Source organism: Dermacentor variabilis, chromosome 11, assembly GCF_050947875.1.
Source record: "Dermacentor variabilis isolate Ectoservices chromosome 11, ASM5094787v1, whole genome shotgun sequence".
In the NCBI taxonomy this organism is placed as follows: Eukaryota; Metazoa; Arthropoda; class Arachnida; order Ixodida; family Ixodidae; genus Dermacentor; species Dermacentor variabilis.
This window is the reverse complement of record NC_134578.1, coordinates 86,455,022-86,475,188: the sequence shown is the minus strand read 5'-3', so window position 1 is coordinate 86,475,188 and position 20,167 is coordinate 86,455,022. Positions and strand designations below refer to the sequence as shown.

The window sequence follows — 20,167 nt, the reverse complement described above, 5'->3', positions numbered from 1 at the left end:
AGTGGATTAGTGATGACATATATGCTCGTAACTGCGTTTTAAGAAAACTCCTCGCATTTAAAAAGAAGCGAATGGCGAGAAAAAGTTCTTGTTCTTCAGAAGCATGAATACAGCATGCTCTGTATACGCAGATAGTTTCCCATTAGCAATATGTGACGGATGTCTCAGTGACACGATGCTGTGGTGTTGATGAATTGATTAAACTTCATCTATAACCATCCTCATTAAGTTATATTTCTCGACTCCGTTTGTCCACTTACAGTTTCGTTCCACATACATGCAACGCTAAGAATTGAAACCGTATTAATAGCACAATTTCGCACCTGTTATTACAAAAGCACCATTATGAAATATCTAGCTGTACGAGACCTTGCTGGCCTAAATTTTGATGAGCAGTTGAAACAATTTCACATGACAAGTATTATACGGTTTCTGAAAACAAGGCTCCTAAATTTAATTCGCATATCGTGCGGTGTTTTGCAGTTTTCACTGCGATAAGCAAACACTGACAACGTGAAGGAGGGCCTACGTGTGGCCTATACTTAAAGGCCATCATTTCTGGCCCACCTCCTTGCAGAAAACGCCACCCTTCTTCGAAGGTTGCCCCCGTATTTTCTGTTTTCTGATATGGGCTTCAGCGTACTTTTGTTCACGTTTATTGAAAAAGGGTGCTCGCGAAAAGGCCAACAATGAGTTCATTCTGCGTTATTCTGGCATATATATACTAGCAAAAGTCGTCCACATGCATACATATACATTCGTAGATCGATAACTTCATCTCACTTATATGGTCGATATGAGCCTTGTATTAACTATGTCCCACCCTCTGCAGAAGAGCTTCTTGACCACGCGAAAAGAACGGACGCAACTCACTTGCTCACAGGAAAACCTTACGTTGATCTCGTCAACCGCATATCATCGGCTATAAAGTTCAAGGTACGTGTGTCACCTTTTCGATGTACAGTGTAGCTGCGTTTGTGTTCCGAAGGAGAGCACTTGTCTTGCATTACAATGACAATCGCGCCGCATATGAGAAGTGTAGGAGTGGCTCCTTTACATGCGATGATTCTAAGTGAACCATATAACAATGTCTTTGTGCGGCATGAGAGCAAGTGCGCGGACACCTACGAAGCTATCGCTCGGGCTTAAGCGCTGCCGATGTGTTTACATGCTTTGTTATGTTTGTTCTGGGCAACTATAATAACAACTTTATTATTATACACATCAGGTTAGCCCAAGCCTTTACATTTACCATAACATATCAGTCACAACGCTAGTCATGGCGCAGCCCGACTGGGAAAGAATTATGTGGCAAAAAATGCAATATTCATAACTGTGAGCACACGAAATTTCAGCGTCACCATTTGGCATTGGTATATAGCATTTTCTCTAGCGTTATCCCGATAAGGCGCTCAAACGGATAATATAGTAGGCAGGTTTCTACCTTATTTAGTGATCATTGGTGGCACTGTTACTTTTTACCAAGCTCTCATAAAGAAAAACTGACGACCATAAATGTATTACTAGTATCGCTTTTTGTAACTTTTTTTCAGTCAGTGTTCTCCTTCACGGACATACCCGGATACATCAACGTCACGAATGTTACGAGTAATGAAATTGCGAAGTACGGGGAATCTCTGGGTCATCAAACTGGGGCCAAGTTTGTTTGCCATACTACAGGAACAACTGGCGTTTCAAAAATTATTGAAATCACGGAGGAAACGTTCCTGTCACAAGTTTCCTGCCGAGAGTGAGTTCAGCTTCATTTCTTTTCCTTGTATATACAAACTGCCACTTTTTTGTAGCCAATAAAATTTGTTCAACATGCGCAATCGCGTGACACAAGAAAGATGCATGTTCTGAAGTCCAGGCTGTCTTGATGACTCCGAAAAGTTAGATATGAATCCAAATTTGGCGGTTTTGTTTAACAAACTGACTGCCGAAGCCGAAACTTCATTTGGCAACGGCTATACGATGTTTTTAATTAAAACTTCAATGAAAGTACAACCTTAAAAATAATGGAGCTGCGCACTGCATCAACACTATGAACTAATGTTCTACGTGCCTTTGTCCGCTAATTTCATGATCGAGTCAGCCTTTTTGTGAAATCTTAGCCAGAACCTTCGTGAATTGTCCGAAACATTTGAGCAATAATTTTATGATACCTTTGCTATTCTACACTGTAATGTTCAATGATTCATTGTTGCGAAACAAGAAAGATCAATTGCATTGCACTCTCTTTAAAAACGTTCGCTCTATCAGTTAAATAACGTCGCGTAACATGAGAAACTACAGTGTTTACCAAACCATGTTCTCAGCCTGCATTTTGGATGAAATCAAAGAACAGTAATTATTATTTGCAAGAGCATTAGAAGCTTGCGCTATGGCGAAACAGAGCGTACTTGCGTTTCACGCCTCTCCCGCTCATGGCACAACCACAATGGTTAATTCACTGTGAATAATGAGCAATGTACGAGAAGTATAATTTTAAACAAACTATAGAAAAGGCACATTTTAATGCAACAAAAGTTCCACGGACACTCGACGTTCGACGATGGCTTTCATGCCATCGGCGTCACCGTGCTGTGCAAGGTTCCGCTGCGTACGCGCAGCCGCGTGCTGAGTTGGAGGTCTTGTGATGCGAGGGCGCTTGGGCGAGCTGAAAAGGCTGGAGTCTTGACACGCGCTATCGTGCCACCCACCTATTGTTGGAGGTCTTGTCATCTGCCGAGTTTCTCATGCACGACACACTGAAATCGTAAAAGGCGTGGCAGCACAAACGTTCGCTTTTGAACGAGCATGCGCGTTAGCCGCTGCCGTCGCTCTTCATCACGTTCACGTCGCGGTCTCGATTGGTCGCGCTCCTCTTAACTGTGTCTTTAGGCACGCGCCATCACTCGCGTTTTAGTGCGAAATCTTTATATGCCCTATGGAGCGGAAAATCAAGGCAAGCATACGGCGTGCGATGGTTCAAAAACCCACGTGATCAAGTGATTACGTTGCGTTCCCGGCGCGGGACCTGCTGCGGTTCGCACTGCGAACTGCCACGGTGAAAAGCCACGGCGTCGCGCAGATGCCATGTCCCTCACTAAAAAGAAATTGGCTTTGCCAAATTCGAAAATTTAGTTGTCCCCCGTTAAAAATTGGCCTGAGTCACTCACAAAATTCACTAGGCCGACGCCCGATATTTCAGTGGGCCACACGGAATTGACTTTGCCCAATTCGCAAATTGAGTTCACTCGTGTTCAAATCCCGAAATTTACTTGGCCCACCCTCAGAATTGACTTTGTCAAATTCGAGCAAATGGCCAAGTGGAGAGTATCACGCTGTAGAGCCATACTGCTTTCGCATTCAATGCACGTAAGAAAACTTAAGTGCCTCTGTAACGTTTTGCTAGCAAGCGTATATTTCCTGTTATGCATGCTGATCACAGAACTACGAGCCTTACTTCATGTGACATTCCTTTGTATTGTTATGAACGACCCACACTTCGTGAAAAACTGTTGCTCTTTCTTACGGATACCAACAACTAATGCAAACGGGACTGTCTCATACATGGAGATCTTGTCCTAAAATAAATGTATGCTTACCCTGGAAGTTAAATGTACTGCATGGCAAGTGGAGGCCTTCACTAACAAAACTCTTGAGGGGAAATGGCTGTTGAAAGGTAAGAAAAAGCAGCCTCTACCGAAACTTGTTACTAAAGAAACTTTTTTCTATGGCACCTCTTAGAAAACTCTAACAACAAAACATGGCATTTAAGAAGAGGAAGCAAAATATTATCATAATATAAGTGTATTATTTATTAAAACGTATGTTTGCGGCAGAGAGGATTCTATAATTCGTTTGAAAATAACCTGTCTATATAGTTAAATCTGTCGCTGGCTGAATAAGTTCTTAATACAATTGTACCTTATATTGATGCTTTGATAAAGTGTGACATAGATTGAGTATAAACGAGAAGAAAGAGGGTTAACCGAGGAGCCTGATTTTTATTAGTCCTATCATAAGAAGCCAATAGTGGAATCATAAGAACATAGGGGAATTTACTTGTGCTTAATAAATTCAATAAAGAAACGATAAATTATTGGACATGAAAGTGGATGAAAAAACAACATGCCGCAGGTGAGAAACGATCACACAACCTTCGCATTTCGCGTGCGATGCTCTACCAATTGAGCAACCACGGCACCGTTTCCGCATCCACTTTCTTGGGTATTTATATGTTACTACTAGAACTAAGCTTGTAGTGTTAACCAGCGCCACCACTCACGCACCTTGGCGGCGGATGTAGAACATAATTTCTGCCGCAGGCGTCACGAGAATGTGATCTTTTTGGGTGACGGCAACCGGTCAATAAACCCACACATGGCTTAGAGTTTCATGCAATAATTACTAGAGGGAACTCTGGTGCTGCATTCGTTGTACCACCATGGTAATGATGGGAAGCACGTGGATTTGTCTGATCTTCGTGCTTGTGGATTCAGACGTTCTTGTGGCTTTGTATATTACGCTATATAAATCTAATTGTCGTAAATTTCAGCACAATCTATGCTCTGCGAAGTGCAAAAGTCGCCGCGAACACGCACAATTGCTTTTAATGGCAACGCTGGAGCTTGTCCAGGCAGCCAAATCGAAACGCGCCAAGCGTCTCAAGGCACTGGCATGTCCGCGATAAATTCATAAGGGCGTTTCATTCGCTTGTCGACACATGCGTCCGTGGCTTAATGGTTTCATTATCAGGCTTCTGTGCTAGAGTTCCTGTGTTCTAATCCTGCCGTCGGACAATTTTAGTGGTGTTTGTTTAGTTATTTATTACGCAGTACATTGTTGAAAATGAGTTTACAAAGCCTTTTGATGCCAAAAGGACGAAGTTTAGGCAAACCCATGGACTTCTCAGAATTCCCATGATGGTACAATCGCTTTCATTGTACGAAACTCTATGACACATGCTACCTGAAGGCATCAATGTAGCCGGATTTGAGATCCTCGTTATGTAATAAACGAGAAGAAAGGTCGTTAACCGAGGGGCCCGATTTCTATTAGCCATATTATAAGGAGCCATTCCTTGCTTCGGATATATGTCTAATACTTGGCTACCATCGCAATTTACTACGGCACTCGTTTTCCAATATCGAACGTCCCCTATGATGTCCTTGGTGTCAGTGTTTGTTGGCTTCTTGTAATAGATTGAGTATAGCTATAAAAGATGTCCCCAGAACGCTGGATAGAATGGACAGACTGATATCTCAGTTAAATTAGGAAACCGTGTTTTTTTCTAGAACGTTGTATCTTTCCTTATCTTTCTACCGATTGCTGTCGGCAGTTCTCTGCTTCAGCCAGATTGATACAACTAATAGACTAAGTACGCTTGCGTATCAGCCTCAAGTCAAAAACTTCGCCTCCTTAGGTTAAATGCAGCACCCTATCATGTGCATCTGTTGAAGGGTAAGCGTTGAGCAGCGATTAATATTGTACTGTTTAGTTTTCAAGTTGATTTATAGGCGAATCGACTAATGTCGAAGTCCGACACTTGCAGAAAATTTCAACTTGCGGCACCGGAAGATGTGTGCATTGGAGGAGGCAACATTTCCTTTTACGTTTGTTTTACTTATGCCTTCTTCGTCATCTCAATCGGAGGAACAATTGTGCTACTCGACAAATACAATCCAGTGCCTGACGTCTTCACAGCATTTCGAGATCACAAGGTGAGGTAGTCCGTATCTATGGCTCTTTTTCAGATAGCTTGCGCTAAATTGAGGTATCATTTCAGCATTGTCTGAAAGCTTCTTCAGCAACAATTCAGCGCATTACTAGGTTGAATAATAAACTGAGTGTGTAAAGTAGGTTCGTTAATTAACAGGTTCGGGGTTAGAAAGGGGACGACGACGACGGCATTATCAGAGTTAGATCCCGAAGCTGGAATGAAGATGACGTAACGAACACGGCAGCATCGCGTGCAGGAACACATACCTAGTAGGCCAAGCAGGTAGACAACTTGGGACACTGGGCCAATATAAGAGGACGGACGGACGGACGGACGGACGGACGGACGGACGGACGGACGGACGGACGGACGGACGGACGGACGGACGGACAGACGGACAGACGGACAGACGGACAGACGGACAGACGGACAGACAGACAGACAGACAGACAGACAGACAGACAGACAGACAGACAGACAGACAGACAGACAGACAGACAGACAGACAGACAGACAGACAGACAGACAGACAGACAGACAGACAGCTATTCTGCGCACTCAGAATAGATTAATTAGGAAAACAATGCTATTTGCAATAAAAAATGCATAGGAACGTTTTATTTTGAAAGCCAGCGCACCAACGTCACCGTGACGTCATGAATTTCACCGTATTCCTCGAGCACTTGGGTAGTTTTGCCTATGTGAAGGTTCTTGAAGCTCTCTAAATTCAATGTCTAGCTCCTTGAAATCTGAATGTAAGCAATCGCTTTCGGTCCACTATTACATTAGATTAATAAAGATCACTTCAAAATTTAAGCCACCACATCTAGCTCGTTCGAAAACGTTAAGGTGGCGAGGCCATCCTTCTTTTGCTCTGGGGTATCTTTTTTCCAAGCATGACTTTTTTGTTAATATTCTAGATGATTGTTCACTAAAAAAGGTAATATTGTGTTTCTCTTTAGGCCCTGGAGTTTTCTTTTCTTTTTGGCTGCGGCTGCTTGTCCTGCAAACGCCGGCAAAACTTGGAACTGGGATCACCTAACAGCCTGAACCCAGAAAATCTGCCCTCACAACAGCTGCGAGTCTCCCAAAGCAAGCTGTCGCGTTCCTTCTCCCCGATATAATTGTACACCAGACGGTTGAAATAGAGATCGAAACTCTGCTGGACGTATCCGCTTTGGTTGCTTACTTGCTTGTCATAGTGATCATGCGACTTTGTAGAATCATATGGCATGTCGTCAGGCGTGTCGAATTATGCCGGTCTCTGATGTTGCACCTGGCCCTTTTCCTAATAGCAAAACAGTCCTCGATATTTCCGTCTCGTGTAGTTACTCATGATTCCTATAGTGTAGCAATCCTGCCCACGAAAACTAAAGCTGCACGAAGTTGTCCGTCATGCATCCAAGCTTTGGAAATGGACTGTTAAGTTTTCTAGGTAAATTAAAGCTGTTATCTTTTGCTTTGCTATTTCTTCAATCGTTTGTGATTTCATCGTTTCTATACGAATGTTTATCAAAGAATAGCTAAATACGAACTCTACAAAGAGTAACGAACGTGCGCAAGAAGGCACGATAGAAATATTAACAAACTACGTATTGCCACGTAGCAAAGGAAATATAGGCTGCATACACCGAAAAGCGTGCAGTAAAGGATAGAGTAAAGCAAAAGATACAGTAAAATATGCTGTGAGCTTCTTTTATCCATTCACGCCGACTATATGTATACAGTGCGACAAACTATTGCAAACAAATAGAACAAGCATTGCAAAAGTTTTCGCAGTTCACATCTAATTAAGGAGCTTCCTCCATTTGGCAACACTGTCTCACTGGGATGCGTAGAAGGCAGAAAACCAATTTTTTTTTGTGCGTGCTGCAAATGGCGTCGTAATCTATGTTGCCACCCAAGTTGCTGGCGTAGAGGGAGTGAGTACGGTGAACTAGACACTTGGGATAGTTAATGGAGCAGAATTCACATTTTTGGAAGAGCGGCAGTTATACGAAACACAAGCAAAGGACTGATATTCTTTACACCATTCTTCCCTTAAGGGTTGGTCTTCTAAAATCTGTAGGAAGTTAACGTTACACTACTTTGCTTATTTTCAAGTTAAAGAAAAATGTTTGTTGTTCGCAGTGCTCCAGCAAAAGGCGATGAAAAACGTTTACTTGCAGGTGACCGTCGTGCACGGAACGCCAACGAAACTTCTTGAAATTGTTCTTGAAGCTAAGAGAGCTGGGCAGTCGTTTCCGCTAGTAAAGAAATTCACCAGCCTGGGAACACCTATCACGGAAAGAACAAAGTTGGCGATCTTGTCAGCGTGGTCACCTTCCGAGCTGCGAAGCTGCTACGGAATGACTGAAGTGAGCGGTTACCTTGCCACGCCGCCTAGCGGAGAGATCACAGCTGGTGACGTAGGCTTTCCAGTCTCTGCAGCACGAATGAAGGTTAGCCACTTGCTCTCTCTCTCTCTCTCTCTCTCTTTCTATATATATATATATATATATATATATATATATATATATATATATATATATACTGACAAACACTGAAACTCCTTCGTGTCAGTGTTTGTTGGCTTCTTATGATATGACTAATAAAAAGCGGGCCCCTCGGTTAACCCCGTTTCTTCTGGTATATATATATATATATATATATATATATATATATATATATATATATATATATATATATATATATATATATATATATATATATATATATATATATCTTTGGCTGAAGTGAACTGTTACGCCCCGCAGTCAACGCACAGAGCCTTAATGAACAACAACGCGCGAACGCCTGGTTTGAGTTTCGTGTCTGCCGCTAGGCTGCTAGGAAATTCTCCAAAGCTACTACAGACACCTGTCGGCGGCCGGGAGCAATACTAACGCCAAGCCACAGTAAAAGAGCAGTAAAGAGAACTCAAAGCCCAGCGGCGCCACGCGCTTGTGTGCTCCCTCCAATAAAGGCGCTGCGTGTACGTGTCAAAATCAGTGTCGGTAATTTTACGACGATGTCGCTAAATTTAGTCAGTATGATAACGTCCACGATAGCTCCTCCCTTTTGGAGCATTGGTGACGTTGCTGGCTGTTCACTTTGTTCCCGCTAAGTGCCCCCTCATCCCCAATTTCTCCCAACAGGGAAGATATGCGTCTGCATTTGTCGCTACATTTAAAGACACACCGAAAGCCCTATCAGTGAACAATCTTTTTGAATGGAAGCTGTTTTTTCTAGTCAAGGCCCAATTTTGTGATCTGCTACCGTCTTACGAAATCAGAGGTCGTTTTCATTTTTCACATGCCAACCGTTAATTTGTTAATGCAGCCTTTCTTTAAATATGCAACTTAAAATTAACACGCTTAACAACATATATAGCGTACAAAATGAGAAATCTTTTAAAACACCACTTCTTCACTTTGGAGAGTTTTCGGTAAATATTAAACGTTTATTGCGCTGCGACCATCCGCAGAATCTTCCCAGTACTGGCCAACACGCTGCGTGAGAGCTTGCAAGCATTGGCAGTGAAGACACAGTTTTAATTCTTCTGTAGAGCTACAGATGCTGTTGTGAAGTTTTTACCACAAATGCATTAGCGAACATTGAAAACCCTTAAAACAGACGGCTGCCTTTATGACATATCTCGTAGCTCAGGGCCTACTTAGCGCTCAGGCCGCACGCGGCACCGCATGTCCACCGTACGCGTGCGGTCGTGCGAAAATTTTCACATGTCGCAAACAGCTGCACAAATTTAACTCTACAATGGATCCGCAAAAGCAGTGCAGACGAAAATTTTGACATCTGTGCTCGATATCGCAGTTTTTTCTTAAGACCGCACGCGTGCGGAAGACATGCGGTGCGGCGTGTGGTATGAGCGTATGTCAACCCTTGCTAATAATAATAATAATATTTGGGGTTTTACGTGCCAAAACCACTTTCTGATTATGAGGCACGCCGTAGTGGAGGACTCCGGAAATTTTGACCACCTGGGGTTCTTTAACGTGCACCTAAATCTAAGCACACGGGTGTTTTCGCATTTCGCCCCCTTCGAAATGCGGCCGCCGTGGCCGGGATTCGATCCCGCGACCTCGTGCTCAGCAGCCCAACACAATAGCCACTGAGCAACCACGGCGGGTCAAAACCCTTGCTAAATAAAGTAACAATGAAACAACATGGTCTTACATAAATAGCCAGGAAAAGTTATAAAGAAATTAAATAAATTCAATTATTTCATTTTAATGAGGTATACCACGGGCAAAGAAAGTTGTGATGTACATAACCAAAAAAAATGTGTGGCTTGGCATGTGTATATACTACACATGCGATTGAGGTGCGCATGGGTTGCGGAGAGGAAGAGGACAAGAGTAGAAGAAGAAAACCAGTCGAGCGTGAAAGAGGAGGTGTTATCAGCTGCGCCAGCCCACTGAGTGCTCGAGTGCCATACAAAATCATTCTGGTTCCACAGGGGGCAATTCTCCGTGACCAAACTCAATTTTAAATGCGATCTTAACTTATGCAGCTCAATGTTGTTTATTAATATTGTTACGGAGTGATCTATAGAAAAGGGGGTTTATTTATATTATGTATAAGGAGGCTAAAAGTGGGACAGTAACACCAAAGATCGAGTGTGAGCAACTCGCACTCGGTCGAGTTGTGATCGAGTTGCAAGAAAATCGAGTGCGAGCACTTTGACGTGCATGGTCGGCAAGGGAAATAACATCTCAAGCGTAGTCATTGAGTGGACACCCAAAAGACGGCACCAGGGTGTCCATGAATAATGTAAGGCTGTAACCGTATAAAAGAAAAAAACGGGGAATGACCAGCGGTCTCATGCCTGGAAGTGTTGTACGCGAATGTCACAAATGGCAATGCAGCGTCCCAGTCCTGGTGGTAGTCAGACACATACATGGCCAACATGTCGGTTAGTGTTCGCTTCAGACGTTCTGTCAAGCCATTCGGCTGGATGTGGTAGGCCGTAGGGTACTTATGTTGGGTCGATCAGGATTTCAGAATGTAGAGAATTACCCTCGACATGAACTGTCTGCCTTGGTCAGTTAGAAGCTGCCAAGGAGCCCCGTGCTGGAGTATGACGTTATGCAGCAAGAAGTCTGCAACGTTGGTAGTGCAGTTAGTAGGGAGTGCTTGCGCAATGGTAAACAACGTCGCATCATCTGTGGCAACGGCGACCCACTTGCTTCCAGAGTCGGATACGGGAAATGAACCAAGTAAACAAGGCGGACGCCGTGAAATCGCTCGTACTGTTGGTCCAGAGGTTAAAGATGGCCTGCAGGCAGAAATGCGGACTTTTTCCGGCGCTGATAAAGATCGCACTAGCCCATGTCCCGGTGCACTGAGCGGAACATCCCAGGCCAGTAGGAACAGCGGCTTGTGCGGTCGTATGTGCGGGACACGACGAGGTGCGCCGCCGTTGGTCGTTCGTGTACTTGCGCCAGGACAGTGGAACGGAGCTGAGCCGAGATGACAAGCAACAGGTCAGGACCGTCAGGCCGTAAACTGCGACGATATAGCGTATCATTTTGGAGTGCAAGAAAGCAGAGAGAAATATCAGGAGCGTGGGAGCAAACATTTTCGAAGATATTGCATACAGACGCGCCTAGGCGTTGTTCGGCATCGAGCTTGAAGAGTTGAGAGATGGAAAGAACACAAGAGCTCCAGTCGCTCAGGACAGTGTCCGGTAGATCCGAGAGGTAGCTATAGAAGTAGTCTGCGTCCTGGTGGAAGTGGCCAAACTTGTAAACAACTCTATATGAGCATCCTTAAAGTCGCAATGCCCAACGACTGAGGCGACCAGTGGGATCTTTGAGGAAAGACAGCCAGCAGAGAACATGGTGGTCAGTTATGAAGGTTAAGGGTCGGCCGTGAGGTAACGGCGAAATGTGACGGTGGCCCAAACAACAACGAGACACTCTCACTTTCTGTGACCTAATGGTTTCATCAGTAAAGGAAAAAAGGCGGATTATATGAGCAATAGTGCAGTTCTCACCATGCTGTCGTTGGGCTATAGCTGCGCTGGTTCCGTGGAAACTGGCGTCGGTACGGATTTCCGTGGCCGCAGATTCGTCAAAGTGAGCGAACGCTGGCCGTGGTGTCATTAGTCCAATAAGTTGTGAGAAGGAGGAGCTTGTTCAGGAACCCAGGAAAAAGTCACGCCTTTCTGAAGAAGGCAGGTTAGGGGCCGTGCAAGATCTTTCATGAATCGTTGAAAATAATAAGAAAGGTAAAAAAAGAACGAGCGTCCTGAGCAGAACGAGGTGTCAGAAATTTTGTAACGGCGCTAATTTTGGCAGGCGCTAACGTGCCGTATACCTATGGCATTGACAAGACGGCCAAGCACAGTGGTCTCTTGGTGGCCGAAGCGGCATTTTGCCGAGTTAAGGTGAAGACCTTCACTGCGAAAACCGCGCTGACGCCAAGAGTCTGTGTAGATGACTGAAGAACGTAGGTGAGAAAATGAAATACCATCCAGATAGGACAGGGAAGTAGACCACATGAAACCGTGACGAAAAGAGGCTATCATTTGATATAAAGTTGCTGGGGCATTGAACAAGCCAAATGACATAACTTTTAACTGGTGGAGCACATCGGGTTTATATAAAGGTGGTCTTTCTTCCGTCGTTTTCGTCAACGGTGATTTGCCAATAGCCGGACTAAAGATCTATTGAAGAAGAGTACTGTGCGGCATGCATAGAGCCGACGGCTTCGTCAGCTCGCGGCAAAGCGTCGACGTACTTCTTAGTAATCTTGCTTAAATGCAGATAGTCGACACAGAACGCCCAGTTGTCTTTTTTCCTGACAAGCACCGCAGGGGATGTCCAAGGACTCGTAGATGGTTCCATGATGTCCTTAGTCAGCATTTTCTCGACTTCCGTTTGGATTACGTGGCGTTCAGTCGCAGACACTCGGTAAGGACGCCTATCGATGGGACTGGCATTCCCGGGGTCATTGCGATGAGTCACAACATTCTATCATGGATTCAAACCAACTAACCCACCAACGTGTTTTATATAAACAAGAACGCTGTCATGCGTGCACAGGCATACATGAACACATCTCGCTCGATGAGCGCAGAAACCCGCTGTCAAAATACTGGAGGGTGGAATCGTGGCAGCAGCAGCGATCGAATTGACTTTCGTGCATCTCCCGCTTCAACGCGAAGGAAAAGGCGAAAGCACTGCGCATACGAAGCTACCGGCACTACGCCCGCTCTGCAAACATCGCAGATCGTTTTGAGGATGAGGGCCGCGCGTGCGCACACTTTCGCCACGTCGCAGATCACTTTCGAGATGCGGCGCCCGCATGGACGCGCCGTAAGCAGCAGCCGCCGGAAAATTACTAATGACTTGTAATGACTACTAATTACTACAAAATGGCCAGTATGTCCAACGACCACTTGTAATGACCACAAGTGATTACAAATGTATAAAAGTGCTTACTAGTGGGCAGTAATGACTAATTATAACGGAAATGACTTGCAATGACTTGTGATGGCTACGAAATGGCCAATATGTCTAACGACAACTTGTAACGACTACAATTGATTAGAAGTGACTAAGAATGCTTATTAAGGAACAGTAATCACTAATACTGACTGAAATGACTTGTAATGACTACTAATGACTATGATATGACGAACATGTTTAACAACGGCTTGTAATCACCACAGTTGATAACAAATTACGAAAAATGCTTAGTAGTGAGCAGTAATGACTAAAACAAAGAAAAGAAAGAGAAGAGGCAAAGAGGAAGAAGTGAATGATAAGCGGAGGAAGAGCAGGCTTTCGCCGTTCACCTCTTAGGAGAGATCTTAAGAGACCCTGTAATTTTTCAGCATGGAGTCGGTGGTAATTCGAGAGAAGTGAATCACAAGGTCTAATCTGTTATCCTTAAGACGACTTGAAGGCGAAAGTCCAAGTGCCAAAGGAGTAATTAGCCTGTTCATTTAGCCCCGTTAATTTGCCACTTTATTTCGGTGAGTCATGCATCTTAATTGGCTGAGTCATCTACTTTAATTGCTGATTCATGCACCTTAAATCGCCGAGGTATCCGTCTTCATTTGCTGTGATTTTACTTAATTCGCGTTGTCATCCCTCATAATTTGCTTCGATTTCTTTTCCCTTTAATCATCCTCAATTTGCTTTCATTATCCTTAATTTGCTTCATCCTCCTTCTTAGTTCGCTTTGATTCCGTTTAATTTGCTTAGTCATCCTCTTAATTCACTTAGTAATCCACTTCAATTTGCTTTGATTGCTCTTAATTCAGTTTGATTCCTTTTAATTCACTTTCACTGCTCTTCGATCGCATTGTGTCATCTTAATTCAGTGCGATTCCTCTTACATCGCTTTGGAATCCTTCCTAATTCGCGTTGAGTCTTCTAAATTTGCTTTGATTACTCCTAATTTACTTTTATTTATTTTAATCCGCTTTGTCATCATAGCCCTGTCATCCTTACTAATTCGCTGAGTCATGTTTTGGTCCACTTTAACTGGCTTTAACTCGCCACCCTTCAATAAAGATCGTCTATCTTTCCTGGACGTGACAATATTTTGAAAACGGTGTTATAATGGAAATTTATTTCAAGTGGATGTCTTGCAAGCTCATCTGCTAGAATTTGAAATTTGCCGTATGTGCTCTAAAGTTATTAATTAAAAGGTTATTTGTGCATTTTCGTTAATAAGTTGATATTGTGTTTCGAATTCTTGGGCTAGTAATGCCCGCCTCTGCGAATAATCCAGCTCATGGACAATAATTATGCTATCCGCTAAAGGCGGTTCCTAAAGATTCCTCAAAACCTAAAAATGACCAGCCCGAATATTGCCTTTTATATTCCTCTCGTTGTTGAGCACAGTTAATGAGTTGGGCCCACAATTTCGTCCAAATTTTGTGATTGCATAATTTAAAAGAGTGGGCTTCTACGCTGCTGGTATTAAAGTGGGCTCCGAGGAACACCACATGTCGAAAACATTGCGGTATAGCGCTTACACGAGAGACTTTGTCTACATTGCCAGGTTGTGGATCCGAACTCTGGAGCCATGCTGGGGCCGAACCAGCAAGGGGAAGTGCTCTTTCACACACCTCACGTTATGGTCGGCTACTACAAAAATCCGGAAGCAACCGCAAGCTTCACCACTAATGACGGTTGGATACGTACAGGTAAGACAGGTATCCCGATAGGTCTTATGAGTATAAGACCACAGTGTTTCAGAAGGACAGTGAATTTCAAGGCATCGGTTCTTCTCGACATACTCGGAACGTTTCTCAGATTTACGTGGTATCTGCTAATGATTAGTTGCCTAGTCATACAACACGGGGAGCAATAAAACGCGTTTAGAAGGAAAACAGAGCAATTTAATCGAAGTGTTTGTAGTAGTCCAACTCCCCAAGAACCTGGAAAATTGATGTTCACTTTAGGGCCAAGTGCCTTTGGTTGCTTTGTAGACAACCGAACGAGTTTCTTGAGTCAGTGTACAGTGGTCACTGATTGAAACGCCATAACCGGACCTCGTGACCGTCGGGGCTTTTTGCTCCACCGGTGAGCGCTGGGTGTTCGCTGACGAGCCAAATACAGTCACAGTGCATCACAAAGGCTCTAGCCTTCATACGATACAAAAATGCATCTACTCAGTGTTCTCGGTGCCCTTCAGAGGCGCAAAAGGTGCCTCGGTAACTACGCACTCCAAGTGTCGCCTTTCAATCACTGAGTACCAAAAAGGTCTGGTGCTTTTTATGCGAAGCATGCTAGCCACACAACCACGCTCTTCCTTGCTGCGCCGCGCGCGGCCGCTTAGCTACCATATGACGTCATAACAGCTGCAAAAGCGGAGGCTCAACTCTTGCGCTCGCTTGCGGCCGCGTAGCTACATAGCCGGGTCTCAGCTTGTACGCTCGCCTGCATGAGTTGTTTCTTCGTCTAGCCGAACCAAATATAGCCAAGCAACAGCAGTTCACCAGGCTAAACAGTGGTTCAACAACTAAAATAAAGGCTAGTATGCTTCGCATCCTGGGCTTAACCTAAGCTAAGCCACAGGCATTTTTTTCTCTGAGATTCAAAGGAAGCCCCCGCATAATATGTCGAAAAAAATTCCTCAGAATCTATCTCATTATGAGTGTCCACGTTAATGATGAAGCAATATTGCTATGAAGCAATAAAGCGACTGCAACAGTGGTGTAGCGACATGACTGGGAACGCCAACGCCGGAACGTGCATGGTGTCGAGCACTAGCGTCATTGTAACCTACTCTGGGTTAAATGCTCCCCATATCCCCCACGCATTAAAATCGGCAGCCACAACGGCGCCGCCATGCTGCTAGTCTGTGCAGGCGCGCAGGTGCGAGCGACGAGATGCGATTTAGACGAGACGCGCTATCAACATGATCCGTAGCCTCCCTCGGCATTGTGGCTCCATCTCGTTCAAGCGCCTGAAACAGAATTCTTTCACGCACCGTAAGATCTAGGGCTACGTCAAAATTTCACAAAATTGCCTTCGGAGGTTTCTGAAAAGTACACGGCATTAATTTTATACAATGTCCATACACAAGTGCGATGTGTAAATACTTGTTCTCGCGTCATATCTTGAATGATTTTTGCGCTACAACACTGAGAGCTAGCAACATGGCGGCGCCTCCACGTTTGGCTATTTTTTTGCCAAGCTTTTCCTCTAGGGTTAGTATACAACTCCCTGCAGCCGGGCTCTTATTTCACGCTTCCCACTGCTCCTTTGGCGCAGTCTACACTCTAAGAACAGTTTACACCCTTCGGAGTGCCCCTTCTGCCACACAATAATAATCGTCATCTGCCTTGATGCGTTTCCTTTCTTTAACGCGGCGAGCCCGCTACTTTCCAGTAACGAACGGCACGCGCGTTATCAGCATGATATCATTGCCGACAGGAAATGCTATCATGTTGATAACGCGCATGCTGTTCGTTACTGGATAGTACCGGGCTCGCAGCGTTAAAGAAAGGAAACGCATCAAGACAGACGACGATTATTGTTGTGTGGCAGAAGGGGCACTCCAAAGGGTGTAAACTATTCTTAGAGTGTAGCACCAGATAGCTTGGCGGCGGCATCTATCGGCACAGCCGCGAAGTCCGCGCGCGACGAGAGTTAGGTTCCGCCGGGCAGCGGAGAAATTTCTAAGGTTTTTCTTTCATTATCATTATTGATGAATGGGACGTACGCAGTGCACGAACCCTTTTAGACAAGTTGTTGACGTCAGATAGGTTCATTGCAGAGTGACACATATCTGGCGGCACATACCCCGTAACCCAAGTTGGCTTCAAAGAGCAAGGTGAAGTTGTAGACCAGTTGGTGAGACATTGCGAATAAAACCACGACACAGGACGGGAAGACAACCGCCCCGTGTTGTCGTCTCCCTTCATCCTGCGTCCATGGCGGTTTTATTCACAGCGACAAAGAGGCTTACTGAAGAGCGGCGCATAACCAATGCTACGCGGCCAGTGGTCCAAGTTGATCCTATGGTTCGTTTCGAATCATGTTCCCTCAGCACATCAGCCCGATGCGCCATTCATTAGACCATGAAATACCCAATGACCCAAGCAGGTGGGAAAACCTTCGTTCGAAAGCTGAATCAAATCGATGATACGTCGATTCTTGGCACAAGCATGGTGAACGCTCGTGGTTGGCCTTGGAGGGCTTCCCACACAAAGAAAAAGAAATAGGGTGTATTCAGCGAAATATAATTTCTTATGCGCACGTCTTCGGTAACTGGCTCTCGTGTCACATGCGTATTTCTGTTTTGCGTTGCGTGCGCAGTCGTATAGTTAAATAATGAAGGGCATATATTTATATATATATATATATATATATATATATATATATATATATATATATATATATATATATAGATGTGTGTGTGTGTGTATGCGTTGTCATAAGGAAAATAAAGCAGATGCTGGTCAGCGCCAGTCGTGCTGGTCTCGACTGCTCTTTGTGGGATGTCCAGTGTGTTTTTGCTGAATTTTTTCACCTTTAAAATTCGGTTGCTTCTTAGTCCCGTTTCACGTACTTCAGTAGCATTCACCGATGTTCGTGGTACATAGCATAACAGACACTTTCTCGATTCTGAAATGTCACTGCGAAATTTTTGTGTCCTATCAGGTGACTTCGGTTACTACGACGAAGACGGAAGGCTGTTCATACAAGGCCGCGTAAAGGCCACCATAATACCCACCAAAATATGTACTGGACTTCCTGAAATCGAGGAGTGCCTTGCATTTCATCCCAGCGTTGCCGAGGCCGCTGTCGTGCCGGTTTCGCGCCCCTGCGCTAAAGGATTGCCTGCAGCCGTTGTTGTCACCAGGAAAGACAAGGAGCAAAGTCGAGATCTTGCAGAGGAGATCAAGAACTTCGTCAGAGGTGCGGTATGGTTTTTCAGACATGAGAGTGCTTTAGAAGTAGAGGACCTAAAGTTAGGGGACGTACTCTGCTGGCGGTAAAAAAACAAAGCCAAGAAAGTGCAAAAAAATTCTAAGGGCCTGTAATGGCCTGTAATTTAGAAGACAACGCTGCGTTGTATGAGCGTGTTATTTAGTAATATCCGCAAACAATACGATGATCCGAATCCATATACCGAACGTGGACGCCTGCTCCACCATTTATGGTACAGAGCGATTCTCTGGGCTTCGAATTCCATTTTATTTACGGGGTACGGCATTACCATAAGAAGTCGTTGAAATTTGACGCTTTTATGTGCTTATCTGAGAGCACAGGTAATGCAGCTGTAAGTGACTGCTAGTGATTCCTTGACTGAAATTTGCCTGGCTTTGTAGAATTTTACGGGACACTAATGTAATTCTGAATGTTTCAGAACACCTGCCTGATGCTCCTGACATGGATGGTGGTATTTTCTTCATTGACGCCATTCCGAGGAGTGGGTTCGGGAAGATCAAGCGACGCCTCTTATCCGAAATTCTACCCTCTTTACCAAGAATGGATGCGCCGTGTCGTACGGCAGACATGTTACCTGTGCAGTCTTAACCGTTTAAAATTGGTAACCATCAAATAGTTTATCTTTAGTCAGATACCTGTATACGACCACTGAAATAAAGAAGTGCTTCATAGCTGGGTGTAGGCTTTTAGTCTCATAAGCTTAGGCAAGTGCAACAGAAAGAACATACTTTTTTGGATATGTACTTTCGCAACGAAATATTTAAATCGAAGTTTTCTTGGCCCACTATCCCGGATTGTTGCACAAGTTTTATTTGTAGTAAAGGAGTATGACTTGCCTCTATTGGCGGTGACGCTCTGGGGAGATATGAGAGCGAATAGGAGCTCTCATAGGAGAAGCTAAGCCTGCACGGACAACCACGTTTCGTAGAACGATTCCACGACAGGCCGTGATGCCTTCCTCTACTGGGGCTACCCCCCCCCCCCATGACCTTTTCCATTGCTGAAAACTTACGGGACAGAGGGCGCCGGGTAGCGTAGACTGCTTATAATCTTGCCTTGGTGATGGATAAAGGCGGTTCGCCCCATACGACGGGCAAGACGTCGGCTCGCTTTCCAATGCTGAACCTCAAACAGCGATCTCTATGCTCCGTTCCATACAGAGCACTCACTTAACGCCGTGGAGGCTAGAGAGGCTTGTTTGAATGGCTTCCTTCTCACTTGGATAAAGTTCGATGCTTCTTGACCGCGGTTGTGCGCAACTGCTTTTAACGCGACAGCGTTAAGGAGCTCGTGTCGCAGAAAAGCCGGTGTCGTCGGTGTCGGTGTCCGCGGCGTTGGCCGTGAGCGATAAATCAAGGCAGGCACTTCATAAATAAAAAGCAACTTCCAAGATGGGCTGGGTGGGAATCGAACCAGGGTCTCCGGAGTGTGACACGGAGACGTTACAACTGAGCCACGAGTTCCATGCTTCAAAGCGGTACAAAAGCGCCTCTAGTGAACGCGGTGTTGCCTTAGAAACGAGCTGTTTCTAAGGCTCAGGCGTGCGTCGCTTGCTCAGGCGCACATTTCGTTGTCGCGCCGAACGCTGCGTTGCTCGACGCTCACCGCGTCCGATGCGGGGCGCGTAGTCGCTGCGCCGTAGCCCGTTGTCTTACACCCCTTCGCGGGTCGACGGGAACGCTGTCGCGTTCCACTCTTGAAGGCGAAGCTTAAGCGTCCTCCAATTTTTTAATGTAGGCTCAGTATTGAACGAAACAAGTTTTAATCCTTAGAAACACACACACTGCGGTATACGGCTGCTAATGCATTGTTTTAGACATTTTTTTAATTTTGTTGATTTTTTTTTGTTCTTTGCAACCCGCATCGAGGAGCCTCCCGTGCATGCTTGCGCGAGCGAACGCTGTTGGCGCGTAGCGAAGCATGGGCGGAACGCGCGGAGTGATCACTTTTCCTGACCGAACTACTTGCGTAGCTTCCACAGCGTTGACTGCTTTTTATGGAACGGAGTATGCATGTGTCTTTCCCGCTTTGTCAGGAA

General features: G+C 44.9%; 1 protein-coding gene and 1 long non-coding RNA gene across 2 annotated transcripts; both read left to right on the top strand.

Moving 5' to 3' along the window:
• The first annotated feature begins 839 nt into the window (after positions 1-839).
• LOC142563167 (uncharacterized) lies at positions 840-5,700 on the top strand. The gene is made up of 3 exons (XR_012824319.1): positions 840-936; positions 1,554-1,750; positions 5,540-5,700. It is a non-coding gene; the product is annotated as an uncharacterized LOC142563167 (long non-coding RNA).
• Positions 5,701-14,730: 9,030 nt separating this feature from the next.
• LOC142564708 (luciferin 4-monooxygenase-like) lies at positions 14,731-18,787 on the top strand. Its single transcript, XM_075675842.1, has 3 exons — positions 14,731-14,873; positions 17,839-18,096; positions 18,548-18,787. Exons 1-3 carry the CDS (start codon positions 14,753-14,755, stop codon positions 18,715-18,717), a joined length of 549 nt encoding a protein of 182 aa, XP_075531957.1. The 5' UTR covers positions 14,731-14,752; the 3' UTR covers positions 18,718-18,787.
• Positions 18,788-20,167: the final 1,380 nt, after the last annotated feature.